General features: G+C 45.1%; 1 protein-coding gene across 1 annotated transcript in view; it reads left to right on the top strand.

Moving 5' to 3' along the window:
* CUX1 (cut like homeobox 1) overlaps positions 1-25943 on the top strand; it is an 804986-nt gene that overhangs the window by 145154 nt on the left and 633889 nt on the right. The window contains 1 exon segment of the mRNA XM_030186246.1: positions 9981-10028. Coding sequence (XP_030042106.1) covers positions 9981-10028 — 48 coding nt within the window.

Here is a 25943-nt window from a genome sequence, read left to right as displayed (position 1 = left end):
AGTAAATTTTGTTTAGGTATATTAAAAACAGGAAGCCGGCAAAAGAATCGGTTGGACTGCTAGATGACCGAGGGGTAAAAGGGGCGATCAGGGAAGACAAAGCCATAGCGGAGATTAAATGAATTCTTTGCTTCGGTCTTCACCGAGGAAGATTTGGGTGGGATACCGGTGCTGGAAATGGTATTCGAAGCTGACGAGTCGGAGAAACGTAGTGAATTCTCTGTAAACCTGGAGGATGTAATGGGGCAGTTCTTCAAACTGAAGAGTAGCAAATCTCCTGGACCAGATGATATTTATCCCAGAGTACTGACAGAACTGAAAAATGAGCTTGCGGAGCTATTGTTAGTAATATGTAATTTATCCTTAAAATCGAGCGTGGTACCGGAAGATTGGATGGTGGCCAATGTAACGCCGATTTATTAAAAAAAAAAAAAAAAGGTTCCAGAGGAGATCTGGGAAATTATAGACCGGTGAGTCTGACGTCGGTGTCAGGCAAAATGGTAGAGACTATTATAAAGGGCAAAATTACAGAGCATATTCAAAAGCATGGATTTAGTGAAGGGAAAGCTTGCCTCCCCAATCTATTACATTTCTTTGAAGGGGTGAAAAAAACATGTGGATAAAGGTGAGTCGGTTGATATTGTGCATCTGGATTTTCAGAAGGCGTTTCACAACGTACCTCATGAAAGACTCCAGAGGAAATTGGAAAGTCATGGGATAGGAGGTAGTGTCCTATTGTGGATCTTACCAAGTGACATCTTACTCGACCACATCAGCCACAATGACACCTGAATGTGGAGTTCAAGACATTTCTTACCAATGACAGTCTTCCGTAACCTGGTACAATCAATGGTGCTCAGTCACCTAGACTACTGTAAGAGCAGATAATCAGGAAACTTCAGACAGCCCAGAACACCGCAGCCAGACATATTCGGAAAAGCAAAATATGAAAGTGCTAAACCACTGCGAGAAAAGTTACACTGGCTCCCACTCAAAGAACGCATCACGTTCAAGATTTGTACCCTAGTTCATAAAATCATCCATGGAGATGCCCCAGCCTATATGTCAGACCTGATAGACTTACCGACTAGGAATGCCAAAAGATCAGCCCGCACGTTCCTTAATCTCCATCTTCTAAGCTGCAAAGGTTTAAAATACAAACTTACGCATGCATCAAACTACTTCAGTGCCAAGCTATGGAACGCACTGCCGCGCAACCTGAGAATGATCTACGAACTTACAAACTTTAGAATATCATTGAAGATCCATCTTTTTAATAAGGCATACCACACAGAGCAACAAATATAAATGCATGCATCTCCTATACCTTTACTCAGAACTATTTTTATAATATCTGCTTGTTAAACTTCTACTAGGTTACTCAAAATCTCTATGTAACAATTAGTGATTATCTTTATATCTGCTTGTTTTAAACTTTTACCATGTCACTCAAAATCTCTATTACGTTCTAATCTATTACCACCAAGAACGATATTTTGTAAGCCACATTGAGCCTGCAAAAGGTGGGAAAATGTGGGATACAAATGCAATAAACAAATTGTGGATTAAAAACTGGTTAAAAGATAGAAAACAGAGATTAGGGTTAAATGGTCAGTATTCTCAAGGGGTTCCCCAGGGGTCTGTGCTGGGACCACTGTTTTTTAACATATTTATGAGTAGAGAGGTGTGGCAGCCTTGTTAGTCCACTTTTAAAGGTAATCAATAGAAATATTTATTTCCGATCTAATGAAGGGCAACCTTCGGAAGCTAATCAATATGTCCAATAAAAAAGGTATCATCTTATTTTCTTTTCCATGTTTTATTTTGTTTTATTTCTGTTGATTAACATATTTATAAATGACCTAGAAATGGGGGTAACTAGTGAGGTAATTAAATTTGCTGATTACACAAAGTTATTCAAAGTTAAATCACGGGAGGATTGTGAAAAATTACAGGAGGACCTTACGAGACTGGGCGTCTAAATGGCAGATGACGTTTAATGTGAGCAAGTGCAAAGTGATACACGTGGGAAGGAAGAACCCAAATTATAGCTACGTCATGGAAGGCTCCACATTAGGAGTCACTGACAAAGAAAGGAATCTAGGTGTCGTCGTCGATGATACGTTGAAACCTTCTGCTCATTGTGCTGTTGTGGCTAAGAAAGCAAATAGAATGTTAGGAATGGAAAACAAAAATGAGGATGTTATAATGCCTTTGTATCACTCCATGGTGCGACCACACCTCGAATATTGTGTTCAATTCTGGTCGCCACATCTCAAAAAAGATATAGTGGAATTAGAAAAGGTGCATAGAAGGGCAACGAAAATGATAAAGGGGATGGGATGACTTATGTGAGACAATTAAACAAGGCAAATGCAGTATTGCTAGAGCAAAAATAGTAACCTAATACCAAAATAAAGCTCTAGCAACAAAATAACTGGTGCTTATTCAAAACAAAAATGGAGAAAAAGCCCTCAGAAACCGTGGATAAATTACCCAGGGTTTAGTGCGTGGTTATATGTTATTCACATTGACCTGTAACCAGTGGTGTGCTGGAGCAGGCTCTCACAGGCTCTCAAGAGCCGTTTGTTAAGTTCTTAAGAATTTTGGGAGCCGGTTCTCCATGGATACTTTAACAAATGGATTCCAAAATGTGGGCTTGGGCCCCTCCTGAATTCTCTTTTACTTTGCTGGCGAGAGAGAGCCCCCTGTTAACAATTTACCAGCACACCCCTGCCTGTAACACACGCCACAGTTCTATTTTGTTTTATTTCTGTTGATTACCTATAGGAAGCCTGAAATAGATGACACAAGACAAAGACAGGTAACAAACTGCTGAAGTGTTCAACAGTTTTTAATTACTTATAAGTGAAACAATATCTTGTTGTTATTGAATTCTAACCATGTTTTTTCATTATTTAAATAACTGTAAATTTCCAGAACTGTAATAAATTTACTATAACCTCATGAATGAACTTACCGAAAAATTGGTTTACCGATACCTCTGGGTGGAAATACCTGTATTTCTAGTGTATAGCAGTGGTTCCCAAATCTAATCCTTAAGGCAACCAACCAGTCAAGTTTTCAGGATATCCTCAATGAATATTCATGAGATTTACATACACTGCTTCCATTGCATGAAAATCTCAAGTATTAATTCATCTCTATTCTGCCCAAATTATACTTTTAGAAATGTCTACCTGCAGATCTTATAAAGACAAACTGTTATGGTATAAGCCAATCATCAGAATTAAATGTGTAGCATGATGTTGTGTTGGATCAGATACATATATATACACCAATATATTTGTGCAGCTTTTAAAAATACACTGCAGCAGAACTGGCTTTCATTCCAAAAGCCCTCTTCCCTCTCCCTTTGGGGGACATTTAAGAGACAAAGGGTACTGTGCTTCAAAGAGAAATAAAACCCTCTCTGCCCTCCCACCTAAAAGGACTGAACAAAAGCATGACTAAGGTGGGTAACTGGACATCTCTGAAAACCAAAGACCCAAGAGACCGAAAGTCTGGAGAACCCATTGAAGACAAAGACTTCAGAGGGGAAACCATAAACAGGACATTTGCTTGTCAAAGGTATACCTGCCCCTCCCATCAGCTTTCAGACATGTGCAGAAAGGAAGGACTTATAATGTGGTCATGTGAACAGACTACATTAACCATAATGCCTTGCAAAATATCCAGGACATGCACACACCATGCTTCTCTGCTAACATTATAAAAGGCTTGGAAACAGTCCAGCTCGCTCTCTTGGAACCTGCCTCCTCTTGGAACCTGCCTCCTCTTGGGACCTGCTGCTCTCTTTGGGGTCCGCTGATGCCTTGCTCCTGAAACATGTGCTCATCAATCAGCATGCTTGTAACAAGGACTTGTAAGTAACATAACTTTTGATCTAGACCTGCTACTGTTGCAGGAATTACCACTATTGTTAGCAGAATCTGTGGTACCTCAGGAGTCAAACACCACACACCAGAATGAGAGAGAAGTCTTCTTTATTTGCCAGCAAACAAAGTAGGACATCAGCTCTAGCTCTCTCTGTGTCCTGTCCTTCTGTGTCTCTTCTTCTGAGCTCTCTCTCGTCTCAGCTCCTTCTCTCCTGTCTGTTGTCTCTCTTCTAACGTAAGCTGCTTCTGTTCCCATTTATATAGGGTCTTACACCTCTCTAGCCCCCCTTTCTCACCAGATGGTAAAGAATAGATTGATTACCCTGTCTTGAACTAATTATTACTTACACATTACTTAAAAATATCAGTTACATAGGTTTGATATTTCCTAAACTGACCTATGACCTGGGGCCTCTATGTGGCACCTATCTCCTGTATTTTATTATTATTTCTCATAATCAGATTCCCGGTCATATGGGTTCATTGAGGGGCTAATCTTGCTTAATGGCACACAGACATGGTTTATTATTACTTTCAGAAGACCAGTCCTTCATTTAGCTATAATCAATCAAGGAGGAGACTTGACTTTCCCTGACCTCTTTCACCTAGCTTCCTACACAGAACTCGCTAGGACTGTAGATAATTCAAACCAGATGATGGCAGACAAAGCTTCACTTGAAAAGTCAGTCAAGGATGTAACACTGAATTGAAAAGATATTCTACATAGAAATAGAACTTATTAATTACACAGAATAAAACATATTCTAAAATAAGCAGAAATCAGAATTCCTTATAAGACAAAATCTAAATCATCAAGAATATCTAAACTATCTTCTTCTAACCAGCATTAGCCTAATCCTTTTAAAACTACAGTATGCCTGGCTCGCTGATCCCCTCGAGATTATCCAGATGTGGTAAATAATACCTAGCCTTAACAATCCATCACTCAAAAAGGGACAAAGAAAGTTTCATTTCTCACTGACCTTTCTTACCTCTAGTCTAGCAAAAGTTAGACATTTGAGTAATTAAAACCAGATGGCATTCCATCCACTTTACAGGACTGAACCAAATTTAAACAGAATTAACAAATATAATTTCTCTGCCCAGGCTGCCTCACTACTTTGCCTTACTTAAGCACAGATTATCTGTAAAAGATCTCTTAAAACCTACCTCTCGTGTGCAATTGTATATTAAATCAACCTTTTTGAAGCTAAAAATACGGTCTCCTTGTGTTCTGAGTATATGGTATCTTTTATATATACTTAATTTATTTAATTTATTGCAATTATCACCTTTGGTGATTGGTGGAGAAATTAATATCCTAAAACTTATAAATACAGCACCTGCTCTTAAATTATAAACAGTAGCGAGTGCTCTAGAGCTCTTTTCCTCAAATAAATCATTTCTTGTAACAAAACAACAAAGATTACATCTGAGAATAAGAACCCATTCCAAGTATAAAGGTGGAACCAACCCCCCACTTGCTGGTCCACAGGGTAGGTTCGTGACCTCTCACTGGGCCCTTTTTCCCCCCACCGAAGGAGGCCCCAGGCCATCCTAAAAGGGCACATTCTTCTTGTTATCTGCTCTTTAAGAAAGAAGTGGAGAGCTGCTTAATTTGTCAGTACTAACTTCAATCCTTTAGAACAGTCCTGCTTGCCAGTCCCTCAACGGTGAAAGAAGACTATACTACAGGAAGCTTTGAGGTCTCTCCTTGCACAAATTTTTCAAGCTTCTTGAGATCTTCACCAAAAAGGAGTGAATGCTTGCTAAGGTGCATCTTGGAGGCTGAGTATGCCAGCCAACTATGAAGCCATAGCCATCGGCGCACCACCACTACTAATGCTACTTTCCTGGAGGTCAGTTCGTGGAAAGAATCAATAAAAAGTCCCCTATTCCAGCCAGACCTATCTCCTGGCTTTCCAGGAGTTGCTGAATCCAACGGATGAGCACATGGGCAACATAACTCCTGCATATCATCATTTGGACCCCAAGAAAGGAAGATTCAAAGGTTGGTCAAATAGTATTTCCACCTTTCTATTCTGTGAATCCCTGAGGGACCTATCTACCCTTCACTAGAATTGTAGTTTTCTTGTTACCACAGAGTATCTGACTAGGGAAAACAAAACAGGTATTTCAAATTGTTGTGGAGCAGTGGATAAAAATTCTCCATAAATTTGCTGCCTTACAGCACTGCTTCTTGGAGCTCCAGCTTCTTTCATGACCATTCTCCTGACCACTTTATGGAAGGGAAAAGCCTTGGAAGGCTTTTGTAAGCCATCCATAATAGGATCCCCATCTGTCGCTTCCTCTACCATTATTTTGCCATTTGAAGAGAGGAGGTGACCTGACATTAAAAAAAAATCTAAAAAAAAAAAAACCCAAACTGGATTATGGAATATTTGTTTCCTTATAAGAGCAAAAGCTCCTCTTCCTCCCCATCCTCATCAGTCATCCTCCAGTCCTCATCCAATAAAAATAATTTCCCAGTAATCAGATCTTCCTTCCTCCCGACCCCATTTATTTTTTTACTTAAAGGGCCAGTGTTAATTTAGCAGACATCAGAACAAAAGAAAGGCAGGAGAGACAAAGATGGGGATGGGGAGTGGAGCCCCCTGGACCTCTCAGAACTTTGTATATCTTGTACACTGATCTGATGCGCAAATTCTTTTTGGTGCTTTTAAATATACAGGTAACATATTTGAATTTTCTGTGTAAAAGATATTTGTGAGGAACAGGTCCAACAGCACAGTTCTGCCCTGATTCTCACTAAGGAATGAGCCCAGTGAGAGGCCGCGAACCTACCCTGTGGACCAGCAATTGGGGGGTTGGTTCCATCTTTATACTTGGAATGGGTTCTTATTCTTAGATGTAATTTTTGTTGCTGGTCTTGGTTTTGGTTTTATTTTCTTTGGTCCAGGGTCCACTTCTCAGAGGCAATGGGGTAGTAGCATAGTAAGACAACAAATGGTAGTGGCTTGGAAAAAGGTATTTTATATAGAAACAGGCTTATTACAAAGGTACAGCAGTTCAAACAGAGTTGTTACAGAGCTGCTTCTGTGTTTTTATGTGTCTGTCGCAGTGTCAGCCTGTCCCTCTAATTTTGTGTGTGTGTAAGTGAATATGTGTCTGTCCTTCAGTGTATGGCTGATGGAGGGGTGTGTATGTGGAATGGCAGTCTGGGCATGAATATCTGTACGTATGAATATGTGTGTATGTCTGAACGTGTGTGTCTTCCCTTTGTGTTTGTACACCTGAAGTCTCTTTTCCACCACCACCTTGTCATAATTTGGTTTGTTTGATCTGATGTCTCTGGATTACAAAGGAGGTGTTTAGGCCTAGTTCTTGGAGACAAGCTTTCTGGCTTCTTTTGTTGCTCTTGAGCACTAGTCCTAAAACATGCAAACTAAGCCCAAAAGGTAGGCAACATTCTATCTACCTACATTGACATCACCAAGGATCAGACTTGTAATGTCTACCAGAGGCCTTTGGCTAACACTCTGGGTAGGGTCTGAATTCTCAGGCTAACTTTGAGGTTAGGCCCTGAACAGCACAATGTCATGCTGACACAGTACCTCAGATGAGTGACTGTTTGAGGTGATCCAGCAAGCTGATAGTTCAGAATTGCAAAGCCCATTTTTGATGTCATTATGGAGTCTTTCTGTGGATTGATGCTGAACAGGGTGGCTGTAGAAGAAACCTTGCAATAGTTACTACATTTGGGAGCCATTATTCTAATCTCTCTGGAAGAGCATGGGAAATGGTGCAACTCCCATTTATTTTGTGGTCCCAAAGAAGGGTGTTTTATTCTGCCTAATCTTGTACCTCTTTGTTCTACGCGCAGAGCTCCTAAGCCTCAGTGCGTGGTTGAGATGATGGTGCAGGATTTGTTAGGAATTGGGCAACCTTCTGGGAAAGGGGGATCCTATTCTGAAAGAATGGACTCCACCTTAACCGGGATAGAGCCAGACTGCGGCATCAACATTTAAAAAGGAGATAGAGCAGCCTTTAAACTAAAATTGAGGGGGGGGGGGGGGGGGGGGGGGAGGAACAGTTGCCCAGGAATGCATGTTTGGTGTGGAATACTCTTTAATTATACTATTGAAACAGGACATTTAGGAAATTTCAATAAAGAGGTTTCAACAGTGGTGAAATAAAGCTAGGAGTGTTTAATGGGAGAGCACAGAAAAGGATGCAAAGTATCCCCATCAATTTCTTCTTCTTCTTCTTCTTTTTTTTTTTTTTTTTTTAAAGAAATGTTTGTGAAATACTTAAGATATCATCAGACTTGTTTCCTCTGATAGCTAAAGCTTACTATCTTCCTACTGGAACGTGATAATGACTAGATAATAACACTGAAGTTTTACCAGTTTTAGGATACTTTAGTAATGCAGTGCCACAAGTTGCAGTTGACATTACTTTAAAGTCCACCTTGTAATACCTACTTGTTACTATATGGCCAAAGCAGCGTTTTGAAATGTATCTTACTGATGATGATAGCTGCAATGGTAGCAAAACACCATCATGTGTTAAAAAGAATCACTTGGCACATATCTGAGATTCATTGAGTTAAAAGAATCACTTGGCACTTATCTGAGGTTTATTTGAATATAAAGGAAGCAGTACAATCTCATGCATATTCATTGTGGAAATCTTGAAAACCCAACTGATTTATGCCCCTCAAGGACCGTGGTTGCCCTATTCTGTTCTAGTAGCTTGAGGCATGCGTTAGTCTAGCATGCACTTCAGTATCAGTTTCATCTACCTGTTTCAGAAACCAGCACGATGCGCCATTATTGAAGTGCCTTAGTTATGGTTCCTGAAGCAGGTGGGTGAAACATGATGGACCAATGCATGGACATATTGGATTGTCAGTTCAGGGAGAACAGTTACCTGCACATTGTAGACTGTTTATGTAGGCTCCAAGTGCTCCGTATCTGAAGGTTCCTTTACATTCAGTTCTGTCCAGGTCCTATACAGTTAATGCCAGAGTGGTTAGAGTAATTTATGGCAGGAGGTTTCTCCCTTATATGGTAGGGAAGCACAGCCCAGCGCATCCCAGGAAGCACTGGGCAGGGTGTTGCCATTTTGGAGGCGGCACTGGAAGGCTACGCCCTCCTCCATCATTACAGGGGGGGGGGGGGGGGGAACGGCAGTAGACCACCAGGGAGGGTATGGGTTGCCCACTGACCACCAGGGATATTTTTTGATGTCGGGGGGGGGGGGGGGGAGGTAGAGATCCATCAGACCTTCAGCCCCCTTGTGTTGGGTGTGAGGCCTTATTCATTGGGGGATGGGGGGGTCTGCGGGTCCAGTGGACACCCCCCAGCACCGACGAACCGGGGGGGGGGGGGGTAGAGGAAGAGAAGAGCTTTAACCCTAAGTCCAGCTCCGAGCTGTGCTTTGATCATACGGACGAAATACCACAGAGCTCATTTAAATATATTTAAATGAGCTCTGTGCTATTCCCTACCACGGCAAACAGAGTGTGCCAGGGAATACTGCAGAGCTCATTTAAATATATTTAAATGAGCTCTGTGGTATTCCCTGGCACACTCATTGTTTGCCGTGGTAGGGAATAGCACAGAGCTCATTTAAATATATTTAAATGAGCTCTGTGGTATTCCCTGGCACACTCATTGCCGTGCCAGGGCCCTCTGTGTTCATCCTGGGCTGGTAAATACAGGCGCTAGTGGCCTCTAGTGCTGTCAGTTACCTTTGATCACTGGGGCCGGAGATATTCCAGTTGTGTAGTTAACTATCTGAATAGTGGACTGAATATCACTATTGTTTGAATAGTGCTGACACTGCCTTGTCTGGATATTTAGCGGTCACTATCCAGGTATCAGTATTGAATATTTGGATTTAATTCAGCTGTGGCAGCTGGCATTAAAAAAACACACACAAAAAAACAAACAAACAAAAGGAAACAAAACTCTGAATACCCTGGCTAAATTTGTTTTGTGATATTACTTCATAAAGTTAATTTAGAGATATCTATTGTTAGACTAATCTTTTTTTTTTTTTTTGTCTTTTTATGTTCGGCTACTTGCTGATGGGTTCTTTTGCCATGTTTCCCAGGATCTGCGCAAACAGGTAGCTCCATTACTAAAGAGTTTTCAGTCAGAGGTAAGAGGTTAAGACTTTGAGTGTTTCTGTGCATTTTGAATGATCTGCACTGCTGGAAAATTTAAATTTGTTCTTGATTACTAAGAAGCATACAGAGAAATTTAACAGTAATTAATGTTCTGTTTGAAAAGACACAGAACCATGCTTACCTTTCCTAAGGACAAGCAGGATTGCAGGTCCTCATAAGTAGATGACATCCAACAGAGCCCCTATGTGGGGAAACAGCTTCTCGACTTGGAGCAACTTCTGGAAGACTTAAGTGACTCTTGTGCATGTGCCTCAATGTCTGTGCTGTGTTGTCACACATGACACCTTGGTTCTTCATTTTTCTTTATAGTCTGTAAGGTGCTCTTCCACTGTACATCAGGAAAATTTATTTTTTTCTTTTATTTGCTCTTTACAGGTATATTTTTTGTTCTGTTACAATGCTCTAAGGTTTTCAGCTTTGTCAGTTTTTCATTTTCTGTATTTGCCTTCAGTCATTCTTTTTTTTTTCTTTGTATTTAGCAAGTTTGGACCTTTTTTAAAGTTAAAATTCAGTCATTTGATTTTGCTGCAGTTGTTTTTTTGTCAGTGGTATGACCCAGAAAAAAACCCTCACAGTGGTCTTAAAAAATGCATGATGTATTGCAAGACCAGATGGTGCTTGCTGATCATGAACCCTCTAATTTAGTGCTTGTCAGTCTTTTTTTTGTGGCTGTGACTCCATGATCATGGCCAAATAAAATTGTGTGACACCCCCCCCCCCCTCGAAGGGACAAAGATGATGCTGATGCACCTAGGGAGAACTCAACCAGGTTACATCCCCATTTGGGGTCCTGACCCACAGTTTGGGAAGCTCTTCTAGAAATTGGAGTCTGCACCTTCAGATGACAAAGGGAGGGCTTTAGGACCATGAAGAGTAAAAACTAAGGCTGTTTTATTCTTCTAAGCTTAATCTAAAAGCATTTGTCCAATTCCGGTGTGAGAAATACAGAGTAGTATTGCGTTAGAGGTCAAGAGTGGCAGAGTAATTTAGATAATCAAGGAGAAGAGTTAAGTTTTGTCCAGTTCTAGTATTGGTTTCGTTGTGTTGCATGATTCAGGTGTTTATGTTGGATCGTTATGGTATGCCTTTTTTAACAAGTTGGTCTTTAATGATTTCCGGAAGTTTGTTAGGTCATGCATTGTTTTCATGATGTTTGGTAGTGCATTCCATAGTTGTGTGCTTATGTAGGAGAAGCTGGATGCATAGGTTGATTTATATTTTAGTCCTTTGCAGCTTGGGTAGTGAAGATTTAGGTATGTGCGTGCTATCCTTTTTGTGTTTCTGGTTGGCAAGTTTATGAGGTCTGCCATGTATATTGGGGTCTCCCCATGAATAATTTTATGGACCAGGGTGCAGATTTTGAATGCTATTCGTTCTTTGATTGGGAGTCAGTGCAGTTTTTCTCGTAAGGGTTTGATGCTTTTGAATCTCGTTTTTCCAAATATGAGTCTGGCTGCGGAGTTTTGGGCAGTTTGGAGTTTCTTAATGATTTGTTCTTTGCAGCCGGCATAGATTGCATTACAGTAGTCTTAGGTGACTTAGTACCATTGATTGCACCAGGCTACGGAATATTTCCCTCGGGAAGAAAGGTTTTACTTGTTTGAGTTTCTACATTGATTGGAACATTTTCTTTGTTGTAGTTTTCGCTTGGCTTTCTAGCATGAGGTTTCGGTCGATTGTGTCTCCCAGAATTTTCAGGCTTTCTGAAACGGGAAGGATGTAGTCTGGGGAGTTTATATTGGTGGGTTTGTTCGTGTTGTATTGGGATGATAGGATGAGGCAGTGTGTTTTTTCTGCGTTGAGTTTTAGTTTAAATGCATCCGCCCATGAGTTCATGATTTGCAAGCTGAGTTTAATTTAGTTTGTTATTTCTGTTAGATCGTATTTGAACGGGGTGTATATTGTGACATAATCTGCGTATATGTAAGGGTTAAGGCCTTGATTGGATAGTGATTTGGCAAGTTGGGTCATCAGGTTGAAAAGGGTCGGTGATAATGGTGATCCTTGGGCTATTCTACATTCTGGTTTCCAAGGTGATGATATGTTCAAATTTGATATCACTTGGTATGTTCTTGTGGTTAGGAATCCCTTGATCCAACTAAGTACACTTCCACCGATCCTGAAGTATTCTAGGATGTTTAGTAGTATTTTGTGGTTTACCATGTCGAACGCACTAGACATGTCTAATTGTAGGAGAAGTATGCTTTTGCCAGTTGCAATTTCTTGTTTGAATTTGGTTAGGAGGGTGATGAGTACTGTTTTGGTGCTGTGGTTGGAGCGAAATCCTGATTGTGATTCATGTAATATTGAGAATTTGTTTAAGTAGTCGGTAAGTTGTTTGGTTACCATACTTTCCATCAGTTTTACTACCAGAGGGATAGATGCTACCGGGCGGTAGTTGGTGATTTCATTTGCTTTTTTTCTTTGTATCTTTAGGTATTGGGGTGAGTAGTATGTTGCCTATATCCTTAGGAAAGAGACCATGTTGTAGCATGTAGTTTAGGTGTAGTGTGAGGTCTGCTATAAAGCGATGAGGGGCAGCTTTTATTAGGTAGTTGGGGCATGTGTCCAGTTTACAGTGGGTCTTGGCGAACCTGTTAATTGCTTGTGTGACGTTTTCATCGGTAAGTGGGGCGAAGTTTGTCCAGATTCGATCTGCTGGGTATTCACCAAGGGTTGGGTCCAGACAATGAATTTTTCGATGTCAGTGGAGTTCTGTGGTAGTGTGTTGCGTAGGTTTATTATTTTCTCGTTGAAGTATTTAGCAAGTTCGTCTGCACTTGGGATGTCTGTGTTGTTTGTGGTAACCAATGTGGTATCTAGTAATTTGTTCATGAGTTGAAATAGTTTGTTCGTGTCTTTGTAGTCTGGCCCTATTTTGGTTTTGTAGTAAGACCTTTTGGTTTGTCTTACTGCCCATTTGTATTTTCTTTGCATTTGTTTCCATGCATTGAGTGTGTGTACATCTTTTATTTTTTTCCATGCTCGTTCAAGCCTCTTAGCTTGTGTTTTTAATTTTTTCAGTTCTTCGTTATACCATGGTATAGAGTTTTGTCTTTGTGAGGTTCTAGTTTGCAGTGGTGCTAAGTCGTCTAATATTCTTCTGCATCTGTTATCCCAATCTAGGAGGTAGTGTATTGAGTCCATTTGTGTTGACCATTCGTTATTGTATATCTGTTGCCAGAATGTTGCAGAGTGTATTTGGCCTCTCGTGGTGTATGTTGTGTGTTTTTGTGTATGGTATGAGCCTTTTTTTTTTCCTTTGTAGGGATAGGGTTAATTTGTAGTGGTCTGACCATGGTGTGTCTGTCCATTTTGTATCTAATAGTATTAGGTTCTGGTCTGAAGACAATTGGTGTGTAATGAGGTCAAGTGTGTGCCTTTTGACATGGGTTGCTTGCATTTGTGGCCAATTAAGGCCCCATAGTTGGAGGAATTCCTTGCATTCGCATGCATTGGTAGAGTTAGGGTCTTCTAGGTGTAGGTTGATGTCACCTAGTATAAGTAGATTGGTGTTAGATACACAGGTGTTCGATATGAAATCCATGAAGCGTGATTGGCATTCGTACCTGTTCCCTGGTGGTCGATAAAACAAGACACAATTTAGGTCTTGTTGTATGGTGAACTCTGACTTAGGCGATTTCAAGTTGGGGTGTTATGGACTCAGCTACGGTTACTATGGTGAAGTGTGATCTGTGGATTAGTGCTATGCCTCCACCTCTTTTTTTTCTTTTCTGGTCCAGTGGGTGATTTTGTACCCTGGGGGACATATATCTAGAATTATGGGGTCCTTTTGATCGTGGATCCAGGTCTCACTGATGAATAGTAGGTCAAGGTTATCTGACATGATCCAATCTGTTGTTGTTGTTGTTGTTGTTGTTTTGTTGACTACTGATCTGGCGTTGATGTATCCCACTTGAATTGTTTGGTAGTTGTCAGCTATGTTTGGGGTTATGTTGATTTTTGTTAGTTGTCTATTCTCTTGTAGTCTGGGTTTGCTGTGACCCTTCTTTCCTTTGTGTTGCTTTTGTCCGTGTATTGGAGATCTTCTGTTGTTTTGGGTGTTGTCATTTTGGTGGGATGTATTGTATCTAGATAGTCTTGTGAGATTGTGTGTCTTGTCATTTGCAGGGGACAGACTTTAAAAATCTGCCCGGCACTACCCTCACGGTCCAAATTACTGGAGTTTCTGTCGAAGCTCTCTTTAGCCCATCTTATAACCAGATTTCTATATGCGGGACTCGGACCATATAAGCCAGCCCAGCATCAGCCTTAGTTGGTACAGCACCACTACAGCCATTTAAGCACTACTTGACATGCAGACACATATGCAACCCTTTAAGATTTTTTCTTATACCATTAATTTTCTAATTAGAGATACTCTGTGTTCATCCCACGCCTTTTTGAATTCAGTCAGGTTTTTTTTCCTCCACTACCTCCCTCAGGAGGGCACTCCAGGCAACAACCACCCTCTCTGTGAAAAAATAATTTTCTGACATTATTCCTGAGTCTTCCACTCGCAATCTCAATTCATGTCCTCTAGTTTTACCATTTTCATTTCTCTGGAAAATATTTGTTTCTATATTAATACCTTTCAAGTATTTAAACATCTTCATCATATCTCCTCTGTTCTTCCTCTCCTCTAGGGTATACATAGTCAGGTCTTCCAGTCTCTTGACCGCTTCAAGTCTTCTTATATCTTTAGCAAGGTATGATATCAAAAACTGAACACAGTACTCCTGGTGGGGCCTCACCAATGACTTGTACAGGGGCATCAACACCACCTTTCTTCTGTTAGCTACACCTCTATACAGATTAGCATCCTTCTGGCTACAGCCACAACCTTGCCACGCTGTTTCTTTGCCTTACGATTCTCATGCTATGACACCAAGATCACTCTCTCTGTGCATATCATCCTCTCTCCGCCTAACACACACGTCTCCCTTTGATTTCTACTCCCTAAGTGCATCACTCCCCAGAACAGGGAAGATAGGGTATCCTGATACTGAGGTTGCAGAAGAAACCATAGTAGAACAGGTGTCCTTAAATAAAAATCAGACAAAAGATTGCAAATTAACATTGTCAACTTATGAAACTGCATAAATTGCAAGTGGTGGAGGTGGCGACCCACTTAAAACAAGTCCAGCAAACACACTTTGAATTTGCGAACAAAACAAGCTGCTTGCTGGCCCATGAACTCTGTAAGAAAGCGGTTTTAACCCAAATTCAGGCCATTCGATGTCTAAGTGGGGAGCTATCTTCTGCCACTTCGGATATTAAAGAGGCATTTATTCAGTATTACACAGAACACTATACACCAGATTTTGCCCCTGAACCAAAGGAGATAGAGGACTACCTGATCCCTAAGCAGTTACCACGACCCATGGGGTCAGATAGTGAAGAGCTGTCCCAATCTATAGATCTGGAGGAGATTAAATGGGCGATTAAATCCCTAAAAAATGGGAAGGCCCCAGGCCTTGATGGGTTTACAAACAAATATGAATGCTTTGGCCTTGTGGAATGCCCACTCAGTCTGCAACAAACTGCCTCTCACCCACAATCTCTTTATCTCTCGCTCCCTTCAACTGCTCGCCCTAACCGAAACCTGGATCTCCCCGGAAGACTCTGCCTCAGTTGCAGCCCTCTGCCATGGAGGCTATCTCTTCTCCCACACGCCCCGCCCAATCGGCCGCGGCGGAGGCGTTGGGCTACTACTATCACCCTCCTGTAGTTTCCAACCCCTCCACCTACCGCAATCTCACTGCTTCCCATCCTTTGAAGTCCATTCCATCCGGCTATTCTACCCGCTACCACTCAGAGTGGCAGTCATTTACCGCCCCCCGGATAAATCCTTCCCTTCCTTCCTTACCGACTTTGATGCTTGGCTCTCTGTCTTTCTTGACCCCTCATCTCTGTCCCTCATTCTCGGAGATTTTAACGTACATGCTGATGACCTATCCGACCCCCATACTTCTAAGTTCCTCACCCTAACATCCTCCTTCAACCTCCAGCTGTGCTCCACCACCCCTACTCACCGTGACGGACATTGTCTTGACCTCGTCCTCTCCTCCTCCGGCTCACCCTCCAATTTCCACGTCTCAGCTCTTCCTCTCTCCGACCATCACCTGATCACATTCACACTTCTTCACCCCCCCCCCCCTCCACCCCGTCCAACTTTAACCACCACCTCCAGGAACCTCCAGGCTATTGACCCCTCCACCCTATCATCTACTATATCTAATCTCCTCCCCTCCATCACGTCCTTCGTAACTGTCAACAAAGCGGTCTCCGCTTACAATACCGCTCTCTCCTCTGCTTTGGACACCCTCGCGCCATCCATCTCCCGTCCCACAAAGCGCACCAATCCCCAGCCCTGGCTGACTCCTTGCATCCGTTACCTTCGCTCCTGCACCCGATCCGCTGAGCGCCTCTGGAGGAAATCTCGTACCCTTTCAGACTTCCTCCACTACAAATTCATGCTATCCTCCCTCCACTCCTCCCTATTCCGTGCAAAACAGGACTATTACACCCAATTGACCAATTCTCTCAGCTCCAACCCTCGTCGTCTCTTCACCACCCTTAACTCCCTCCTAAAAGTGCCCCCCGCTCCTACTCCCCCTTCTCTCTCTCCTCAATCACTGGCCGACTACTGCCGCGACAAAGTGCAAAAGATCAACCTTGAGTTCACGACCAAACCTCCACCTCCCCTTCACCCTTTAACCCTCTCCCTCAACCAACCTACCCAGGTCTCCTTCTCCTCCTTTCCTGAGATCACCGAGGATGAAACTTCCTGCCTTCTTTCCTCCTCGAAATGCACCACCTGTTCCTCTGATCCCATTCCCACCAACCTACTCAACACTATCTCCCATACTGTCACCCCCGCCATCTGTCGCATCCTCAACCTCTCTCTCTCCACGGCAACTGTCCCTGACACCTTCAAACACGCTGTTGTCACACCTCTCCTAAAAAAACCTTCACTTGACCCTACCTGCCCCTCTAACTACCGCCCCATCTCTCTTTTACCCTTCCTTTCCAAATTACTTGAGCGCACCGTTCACAGCCGCTGCCTTGATTTTCTTTCCTCTCATGACATCCTCGATCCACTTCAATCCGGTTTTCGCCCTCTGCACTCGACAGAAACAGCACTCTCTAAAGTTTGCAATGACCTGCTCCTGGCCAAATCCAGAGGTCATTACTCCATCCTCATCCTCCTCGATCTTTCCGCCGCGTTTGACACTGTCAACCATGATTTACTTCTTGCCACGCTATCCTCTTTTGGATTCCAAGGCCCTGTCCTCTCCTGGTTCTCTTCTTATCTCTCCCACCGCACCTTCAGGGTACACTCCCATGGATTTTCCTCCACTCCCATCCCACTATCTGTTGGAGTTCCCCAGGGATCTGTCCTTGGACCCCTTCTCTTCTCAATCTACACCTCTTCCCTGGGCTCGCTGATCTCGTCTCATGGTTTCCAGTATCATCTTTATGCTGATGACACTCAGCTATACCTCTCCACACCTGACATCACCGCGGTGACCCAGGCCAAGGTATCGGCCTGTTTATCCAACATCGCGGCATGGATGTCCAACCGCCACCTGAAGCTGAACATGTCCAAGACCGAGCTCCTCGTCTTTCCTCCCAAACCCACTTCTCCTCTTCCTCCACTCTCTTTCTCTGTTGATAACACCCTCATCCTCCCCGTCCCATCTGCCCGCAACCTCGGAGTCATCTTCGACTCCTCCCTCTTCTTCTCTGCGCATATCCAACAGACTGCCAAGACCTGTTGCTTCTTCCTCTTCAACATCAGCAAAATTCGCCCTTTCCTCTTTGAGCACACCACCAGAACTCTCGTCCATGCTCTCATTACCTCTCGCCTTGATTACTGCAACTTACTCCTCACCGGCCTCCCACTCAGCCATCAATCCCCCCTTCAATCAGTTCAGCACGCTGCTGCACATCTTATATTCCGCCAAAACCGATATACTCATATCACCCCTCTCCTCAAATCACTTCATTGGCTTCCGATCAGATATCGCATACAATTCAAGCTCCTCCTCCTTACCTACAAGTGCACTCAGTCTGCGGCTCCTCACTACCTCTCCACCCTCATCTCCCCCTATGTTCCCGCCCGTAACCTCCGCTCACAGGACAAAGCCCTTCTCTCAGTACCCTTCTCCACCACTGCCAACTCCAGGCTCCGCTCATTCTGCCTTGCTTCACCCTATGCCTGGAACAATCTTCCTTTACCCATACGCCATGCCCCCTCCCTACCCATCTTCAAATCTCTGCTTAAAACTCACCTCTTCTATGCTGCATTCGGCGGCAAACCGCTCGAGATAGATAGAATGCCCCAATCTATCCACCCTATCAGATTAACTGTTCACTCGTCCTCTAGATTGTTCACTTGTCCTTAGATTGTTCTCTTGTCTTTAGATTGTAAGCTCTTTGAGCAGGGACCGTCCTTCTATGTTTAAATTGTACAGCGCTGCGTAACCCTAGTAGCGCTTTAGAAATGCTAGTTAGTAGTAGTAGTAGTAGAGATTAAATGGGCGATTAAATCCCTAAAAAATGGGAAGGCCCCAGGCCTTGATGGGTTTACAAACAAATATGAATGCTTTGGCAAACATCTCGCCCCATTACTACATAAGGCTTTAAATTATTTACAAAATAAGGGAGTTCTGCCAAGCTCTTGGAGAATGGCAACTATTGTGGCTCTCCCTAAGCCTGGCAAAGATCCAATGTACCGTGCATCATATAGGCCCATATCATTATTAAATACAGACTATAAAATCTCTCTATATAAAAAGCAACACCAACGTTCTATGAAGCCTCCAGCCGGAAGTGTGAAGGGGGCGAGATATCCGGTTTCCCTATGAGTGTCTGCCCCGCCCTCTCTGTAACACAGTCAGTGATGGAAAACAGCAGAGCACGAAATCAAATTGCTGGCTCTGTAACAGTGAAGGACTCAGAGGGGGGAGGGGAGTGAGGCCAGAGGGCAGGGACACACACACTCCCACATGCACACAGAAGAAAACATTGCTAGCCCCCGTTTCATTTGCATCAGAAACGGGGCTTTTTTACTAGTATTTACTAAAATAGCTCGTAGGGTCAATGAGTGTTGCCCAGACTAGTCCATATAGATCAATCTGTATTTGTAGCAGGATGACAAACCTGTGACAATGTTAGGCGGGCGGTGCACCTTGTCCAACAGGCAAATAGCACTGGAACACCACTACTGTTGTTATCATTGGATGCTGAAAAAGCCTTTGATAGGGTGTACTGGCCCTTCTTATAGGGTGGCTGGGCTTCTCTGGCAGATTCATGACATGACTAGTACAAATTTATCACTGCCCAGAAGCTACCCTTAGAATTAACGGTACTTATACTTCCACATTTAGACTGAAAAGGGGGATCCAGCAGGAATGTGCGGTGTCCCCACTGTTCTTTGCTTTGATGATTGAGTCATTAGCTTGCTCTATTCAACATCACCCTAACATTCGAGGACTTTGCTGAGAGAGAGAAGAGTATAAATGTTTTTCAGATGACATCTTGCTTACGCTCTCTGACCCAAAGCAGTCTCTTGAACATCTAGCAATGGAGTTGCAACAATATGGAGCTCTGTCTGGGTTCGAGATAAATCTGGGTTGGAAATCTTAAACATTACTCTTGAGGATAGGGTAGTTTTCAAAAAGAATTATCCATTTAGACGGGCCACTCAGAGCATTCGATAACTAGGGGTAGAGTTGACGCCAGGGGTGCTTATGACATTTTTGGTGCAGGGGCGTATCTGCGTGGGGCCACAGGGGCCTGGGCCCCCGCAGATTTCGCCCTGGCCCCCTCCTGCCGCCAGCCCTCCCCCGCTGCCATTTCTTACTTTTGCGCCGAGGTCCGCTTCCTCCTGTGCCTTTAAAAATATTTCTTCAGCTGGCGGGGGACCTCAACCCCCGCCAGCCAACCCGAGGTGACGTCTTTCAAGTTCTTCGTCCGCCGTGGCCGACGTGCTGGAGTTGAGCGGCTGAATCCAATTCGAAGTCTGATGTCATGCGACGTTCGGACGTCGTGCGACGTCAGACTCCGAACTGGATTCAGCCGCTCAACTCCAGCATGTCGGCCACGGCGGACGAAGAACTTGAAAGACGTCACCTCGGGTTGGCTGGCGGGGGTTGGGGTCCCCCGCCAGCTGAAGAAATATTTTTAAAGGCCCAGGAGGAAGCGGACCTCGGTGCAAAAGTAAGAAATGGCAGCGGGGGAGGGGGGGGGGGCTGGAGAGAGTCGTTGGTGGGGGGGGGGGGTCCGGTAATGGCGGCCGGGGGGGGGGGGGGGGCGTGCTAAAATGTGCCCCATCCCTCTGGCTCTGGCCCCCCCCTACCGCCGGAGGCCAGATACGCCTCTGTTTTGGTGTAACATCTAGAATCTATGCTCAAGGTATAACCATGTGCAGGCTCTCATGGTTTCGTGTTTCTGACCTGGACCATTCCGTCCAGCTGAGGATAGCGGATGTTCCTTGCCAAGGGGATAATCTTTTCAGGGAGAATGTAGAAGATCTAGTTGACCAGATCAAGAAGCACACAGATGCTATGTCTTCTGTCTCCCGCCGGGCGCCTTCTGCTACCACCTCCTCAACTAGGAGGTATTTTGGTGGGCTGCGGAGTACTCCCTATTCCTATTCTAGACATAGGTACGCTCTGGCATCTCGCCAGCCTATTCAGGCTGAACCCCAGCACGCTTGTTCTCAAGAGAGTGCGCCTAAGGCTCCTGCTGCTCCCCAGCAAAAGCAAGGAACGGACTCTTGATTGACTCCAGCAGAGCATAGCCGCAATAAAAGTGTCCATGCTGGATGACTTGCCAGTTGGAGGGAGGCTAGTTTTTTTTAGCAAAGGTGGCCTCTCTGAACCTCCGACCGGTGAATTCTTCAAATAGTCCGATTAGGATACACCCTCAATCTGGAATCCAAACCTCTAAATTGCCCGCTGGGGGCACACTCATACAATTCTACGCACAGGCAGGTACTTGCAGAGGAACTCTTCGCCCTTCTCAAGGCCCATGCAGTCGAACCTGTTCCACCGGGGGAAGAGGGGCTGAGATTCTATTCCATGTACTTCCTTGTTCAGAAGAAAACGGGGGGAGGGGGGGATGCCTCGCATCCTAAATCTTAGGGCCCAGAAGAAATTACTAGTCCGAGAAAAGTTCAGGATGATGTCCCTGGGCGCCCTTCTTCCCATGATTCAGAAACACGATTGGCTATTCTCTCTGGACTTGAAGGAAGCTTACACTCGTATCCTGATTCTTCCAGCTCACAGGAAGTATTTTCAATTTCGGCTGGGAATGCAGCACTTCCAGTACTGCGAGCTGCCCTTTGGCCTAGTGTCAGCTCCCAGGGTATTCACAGAGTATCTAGTGGTAGTTGCAGCATGGCTACACAGGTGTTCCCTTACCTCGACGATTGGCTGGTGAACAGCACCTCTGAGGACGGTGCTCGGGAGCCCATGCGGATGGCTATTCAGGTGCTGGAACTCCTAGGGTTTGTAATAAATTACCCCAAGTTCCATCTAACTCCAATCCAGAAATTGGAGTTCACTGGAGCATTGCTCGACACGAGAATGGTTCGAGCCTATCTTCCTGAGACCAGGGCAGACAACCTTCTGTCCCTAGTGTCCACGGTTCGAGCGTCTTAGCAAGTCACAGCTCGTCAGATGTTGAGACTCGTGGGACACATGGCCTCCACAGTACTTGTTACACCCACGGCACATCTATAACGAGATCTGCTCAATGGACCCTACCTTCTCAGTGGCATCAAGCCATGTGGAATCTAGAAACTGTCATCAGTGTGTCCACCGACTTTGCACATTCTCTTCAGTGGTGGACAATTTGATCCAATCTGATGGTGGGACGTCCATTCTAAATTCCTCAGTTGCAGAAAGTGCTGACTACGGATGCATCTCTCCTGTGGTGAGGGGCAAATGTAGATGGGATCCACACTCATGGAGTGTGGCCTTCCCAGGAAACAGATCTTCAGATCAACCTTCTGGAGCTCAGAGTGATCTGGACCTCTCTAAAGGCTTTCAGAGATCGGCTGTCCAACCAATATATCTTAATTCAAACAAACAATCAGGTTGCAATGTACAACACCAACAAGCAGGGGGGCACCGGATCTCACCCTCTGTGTCAGAAAGCCATCCTGATGTGGCTTTGGGCATGCTGTCACGGCATGTTTCTCCAAGCCACTTATCCGGCAGGCGTAAACCACAGTCGGGCCCGACTGTCTGAGCAGGGTAATGCAACCTCACGAGTGGTCACTGAATAAGGGCATAACCCACGAGATCTTCCAAACGTGAGGCACCCCCTCGGTGGATCTCTTTGCCACTCAAATAAACCACAAGGTCCCTCAGTTCTATTCCAGGTTTCAGCCCCACAGCAGACTAGCGTCAGATTCTTTTCTCCTACATTGAGGAACAGGCCTTCTGTATGCGTATTCTCCCATTCCTCTGGTGGGGAAGACTTTGCTGAAACTCAAGCAAAACCACAGAACCATGATCCTGATTACGCTGTACTGGCCGCATCAGATTTGGTCCCCTCTTCCTCTGGAGTTGTCCTCCGAAGAACCGTGGAGATTGGAGTGATTTCCGACCCTCATCACTCAGAAAGAGGGGTCGCTTCTACATCCCAATCTTCAGTCTCTGGCTTTCACGGCCTGGATGTTGAGAGCCTGGGATTCGCTTCCTTGGGTTTTTCGGAGGGTGTCTCATGGGTCTTGCTGGTTTCCAGGAAAAGGTCCACTAAGAGGTGCTACTCTTTTTAACGGAGAAGGTTCACAGTCTGGTATTAAAGCAAGGCCATAGATGCGCCTCTGCAGGAGAGCATTCAAGCCTTTCTTCCAGGTCTCCTGGAAGGGCTGCTGCATCAGTCTGTCCAGTACCGGGGGTGCTTGCGCCCTCGGTACCGTCGATGGCAGCGGCGGCTGGCTCCGTGCTCGTGGTGTGGTCCCCAATGCCGGTACCACTTGCGGCATCGGCCTCGGCTGCCACCCAGTTTTGACTCCCTGTCGATGGAGCTTCATCGCCGCCGGCATGGGAGTCGACCTCTTGACATCGCCATCGAGGACATGGTTCCTCGGCGTCGAGATGGGCCCGGTTTCGGACTGTAGATCGTGAACTCTTGTCTGATACCGAGGAGGATGCCTCCTGGGATGAAGGGGAAGACCCCAGACATTTCTCTTCCGAGGAGTCTTGTGGTCTTCCTTTTGATCCCACTCCTTCCCCTGAGAGGAAGCTTTCTCCACCGGAGAGTCTGTCCTCCTCCTCCTTTGTCCGGGAAATGTCTGTGGGCATTCCCTTCCCTCTGGTAAATGAGGATGAGCCCAGGACTGAGATGCTCGAGGTTCTGGACTATCCTTCGCCACCTAAGGAGTCCTCCACTGCTCCTCTTCATAATGTCCTTACGGAGACATTGCTGAGGAACTGGATGAAACCATTATCTAATCCCACCATCCCCAAGAAAGCGGACTTTCAATACCGGATCCATGGAGAACCTGATTTGATGAGGTCACAGTTACCTCACGACTCTGCGGTTGTGGATTCCGCTCTCAAGAGAGCCAGAAGTACTAGAGATTTTGCCTCGGTGCCCCCGGGACGAGAGGCTAGGACTTTTGACTCTTTTGGGAGGAAGGCCTACCAGTCCTCTGTGCTCGTGTCCAAAATTCAGTCTTACCAGCTCTACATGAGCATCCACATGCGGAACAATGTTAAGCAACTGGCGGACTTGGTGGATAAGCTCCCTCCGGAGCATGCCAGGCCTTTTCAGGAGGTGGTCAGGCAGCTGAAGGCGTGTCGTAAATTCCTGTCCTGGGGTGCTTATGACACTTTTGATGTTGCATCCAGATCCGCTGCTCAAGGTAAAGTGATGCGCAGACTCTCATGGCTGCGTGCCTCTGACCTGGACAATAGGACCCAGCAGCGGCTTGTGGATGTCCCTTGCCGGAGGGATAATATTTTTGGCGAGAAGGTGGAGCAAGTGGTAGAGCAGCTCCACCAGCGGGAAACCGCCCTTGACAGACTCTCCCACCGGTCACCTTCAGCATCTTCCTCAACAGGTAGACGATTTCACATGCTCCCTATGCTTACAATAAGCGTAGGTACAATCTACCTTCCCGACAGCCTTCTCAGGCTCAACCCCAGCGCGCTCATTCGCGTCAACAGCGTGCGCCCAGTCAGGCCCCTGCAGCTCCCCAACAAAAGCAAGGGACTTGCTTTTGACTGGCTCCAGCTGAGCATAGCCGCCATAAACGTACCTGTACCGGACGATCTACCGGTCAGAGGGAGGTTAGAAATTTTTCACCAAAGGTGGCCTCTCATAACTTCCGACCGGTGGGTTCTCTCACAATAGACTAGCGTCAGATGCCTTTCTCCTGCAGTGGGGGACAGGCCTTCTGTATGCATATCCTCCCATACCTCTGGTGGGGAAGACTTTTGCTGAAACTGCAGGAAGACTGCGGAACCTTGATTCTGATTGCGCCTTTTTGTCCGCGTCAGATTTGGTTCCCTCTTCTTCTGGAGTTGTCCTTCGAAGAACCGTGAAGATTGGAGTGTTTTCCAACCCTCATCACTCAGAACGAAGGGGCGCTTCTGCATCCCAACCTCCAGTCTGTGGCTCTCACGGCCTGGATGTTGAGAGCGTAGACTTCGCCTCTTTGGGTCTTTCTGAGGGTGTCTCTCGAGCCTTGCTTGCTTCCAGGAAAGATTCCACGAAGAGGTGTTACTCTTTTAAATGGAGGAGGTTTGCCGTCTGATGTGACAGCAAGGTCCTAGATCCTCGCTCTTGTCCTACACAGACCCTGCTTGAATACCTTCTACACTTGTCAGAGTCTGGTCGTAAGACCAACTCTGTAAGAGTTCATCTTAGTGCAATTAGTGCTTTTCATTATTGTGTAGAGGGTAAGCCTATCTCTGTACAGCCTTTAGTTCGCGTCATGAGAGGTTTGCTTTTGTCAAAGCCCCCTGTCAAACCTCCACTAGTGTCATGGGATCTCAACGTTGTTCTCACTCAGCTGATGATGCCTTCTTTTGAGCCACTGAATTCCTGCCATCTGAAGTATTTGACCTGGAAGGTCATTTTCTTGGTAGCTATTACTTCAGCTCGTACGGTCAGTGAGCTTCAAGCCTTGGTAGCCCCTGCTCCTTATACTAAATTTCATCATAACAAGGTAGTCCTCCGCATTCACCCTATGTTCTTTGCAAAGGTGGTGTCGGAGTTCCATATGAACCAGTCAATTGTCTTGCCAACATTCTTTCCCCGTCCTCATACCTGCCCTGCTGAAAGTCATTTGCATACATTGGACTGCAAAGAGCATTGGCCTTCTATGTGGAGCGGACAAGCCCATTCAGACAGTCCGCCCAAATGTTTGTTTCTTTTGATGCCAACAGGAAGGGAGTCGCTGTCGGGAAACGCACCATTTCCAGTTGGCTAGCAGATTGCATCTCCTTCACTTATGCCCAAGCTGAGCTGACTCTTGAGGGTCATGTCACGGCTCATAGTGTTAGAGCCATGGCAGCGTCAGTGGCCCACTTGAAGTCAGCCACTATTGAAGAGATTTGCAAGGCTGCGACGTGGTCATCAGTCCACACATTCACATCCCACTACTGCCTTCAGCAGTATTCTCGACGCGACAGTCGTTTTGGGCAGTCGGTGCTGCAGAATCTGTTTGGGGTCTAGAATCCAAAGGACAGTAGGCTGATTGTTCTCAGCAACCCGCCCACCTCCCCTTTGTAGTTACTACTACTACTTAACATTTCTAGAGCGCTACTAGGGTTACGCAGCACTGTACAAAATAAACAAAGAAGGACGGTCCCTGCTCAAAGGAGCTTACAATCTAAAGAAGAAATGTCAAGTTGGGC

This window comes from Microcaecilia unicolor, chromosome 13, assembly GCF_901765095.1.
Source record: "Microcaecilia unicolor chromosome 13, aMicUni1.1, whole genome shotgun sequence".
NCBI lineage: Eukaryota > Metazoa > Chordata > Amphibia > Gymnophiona > Siphonopidae > Microcaecilia > Microcaecilia unicolor.
Note: the sequence above shows the minus strand (reverse complement) of the source record. Positions and strands in the feature narration are given on the sequence as shown.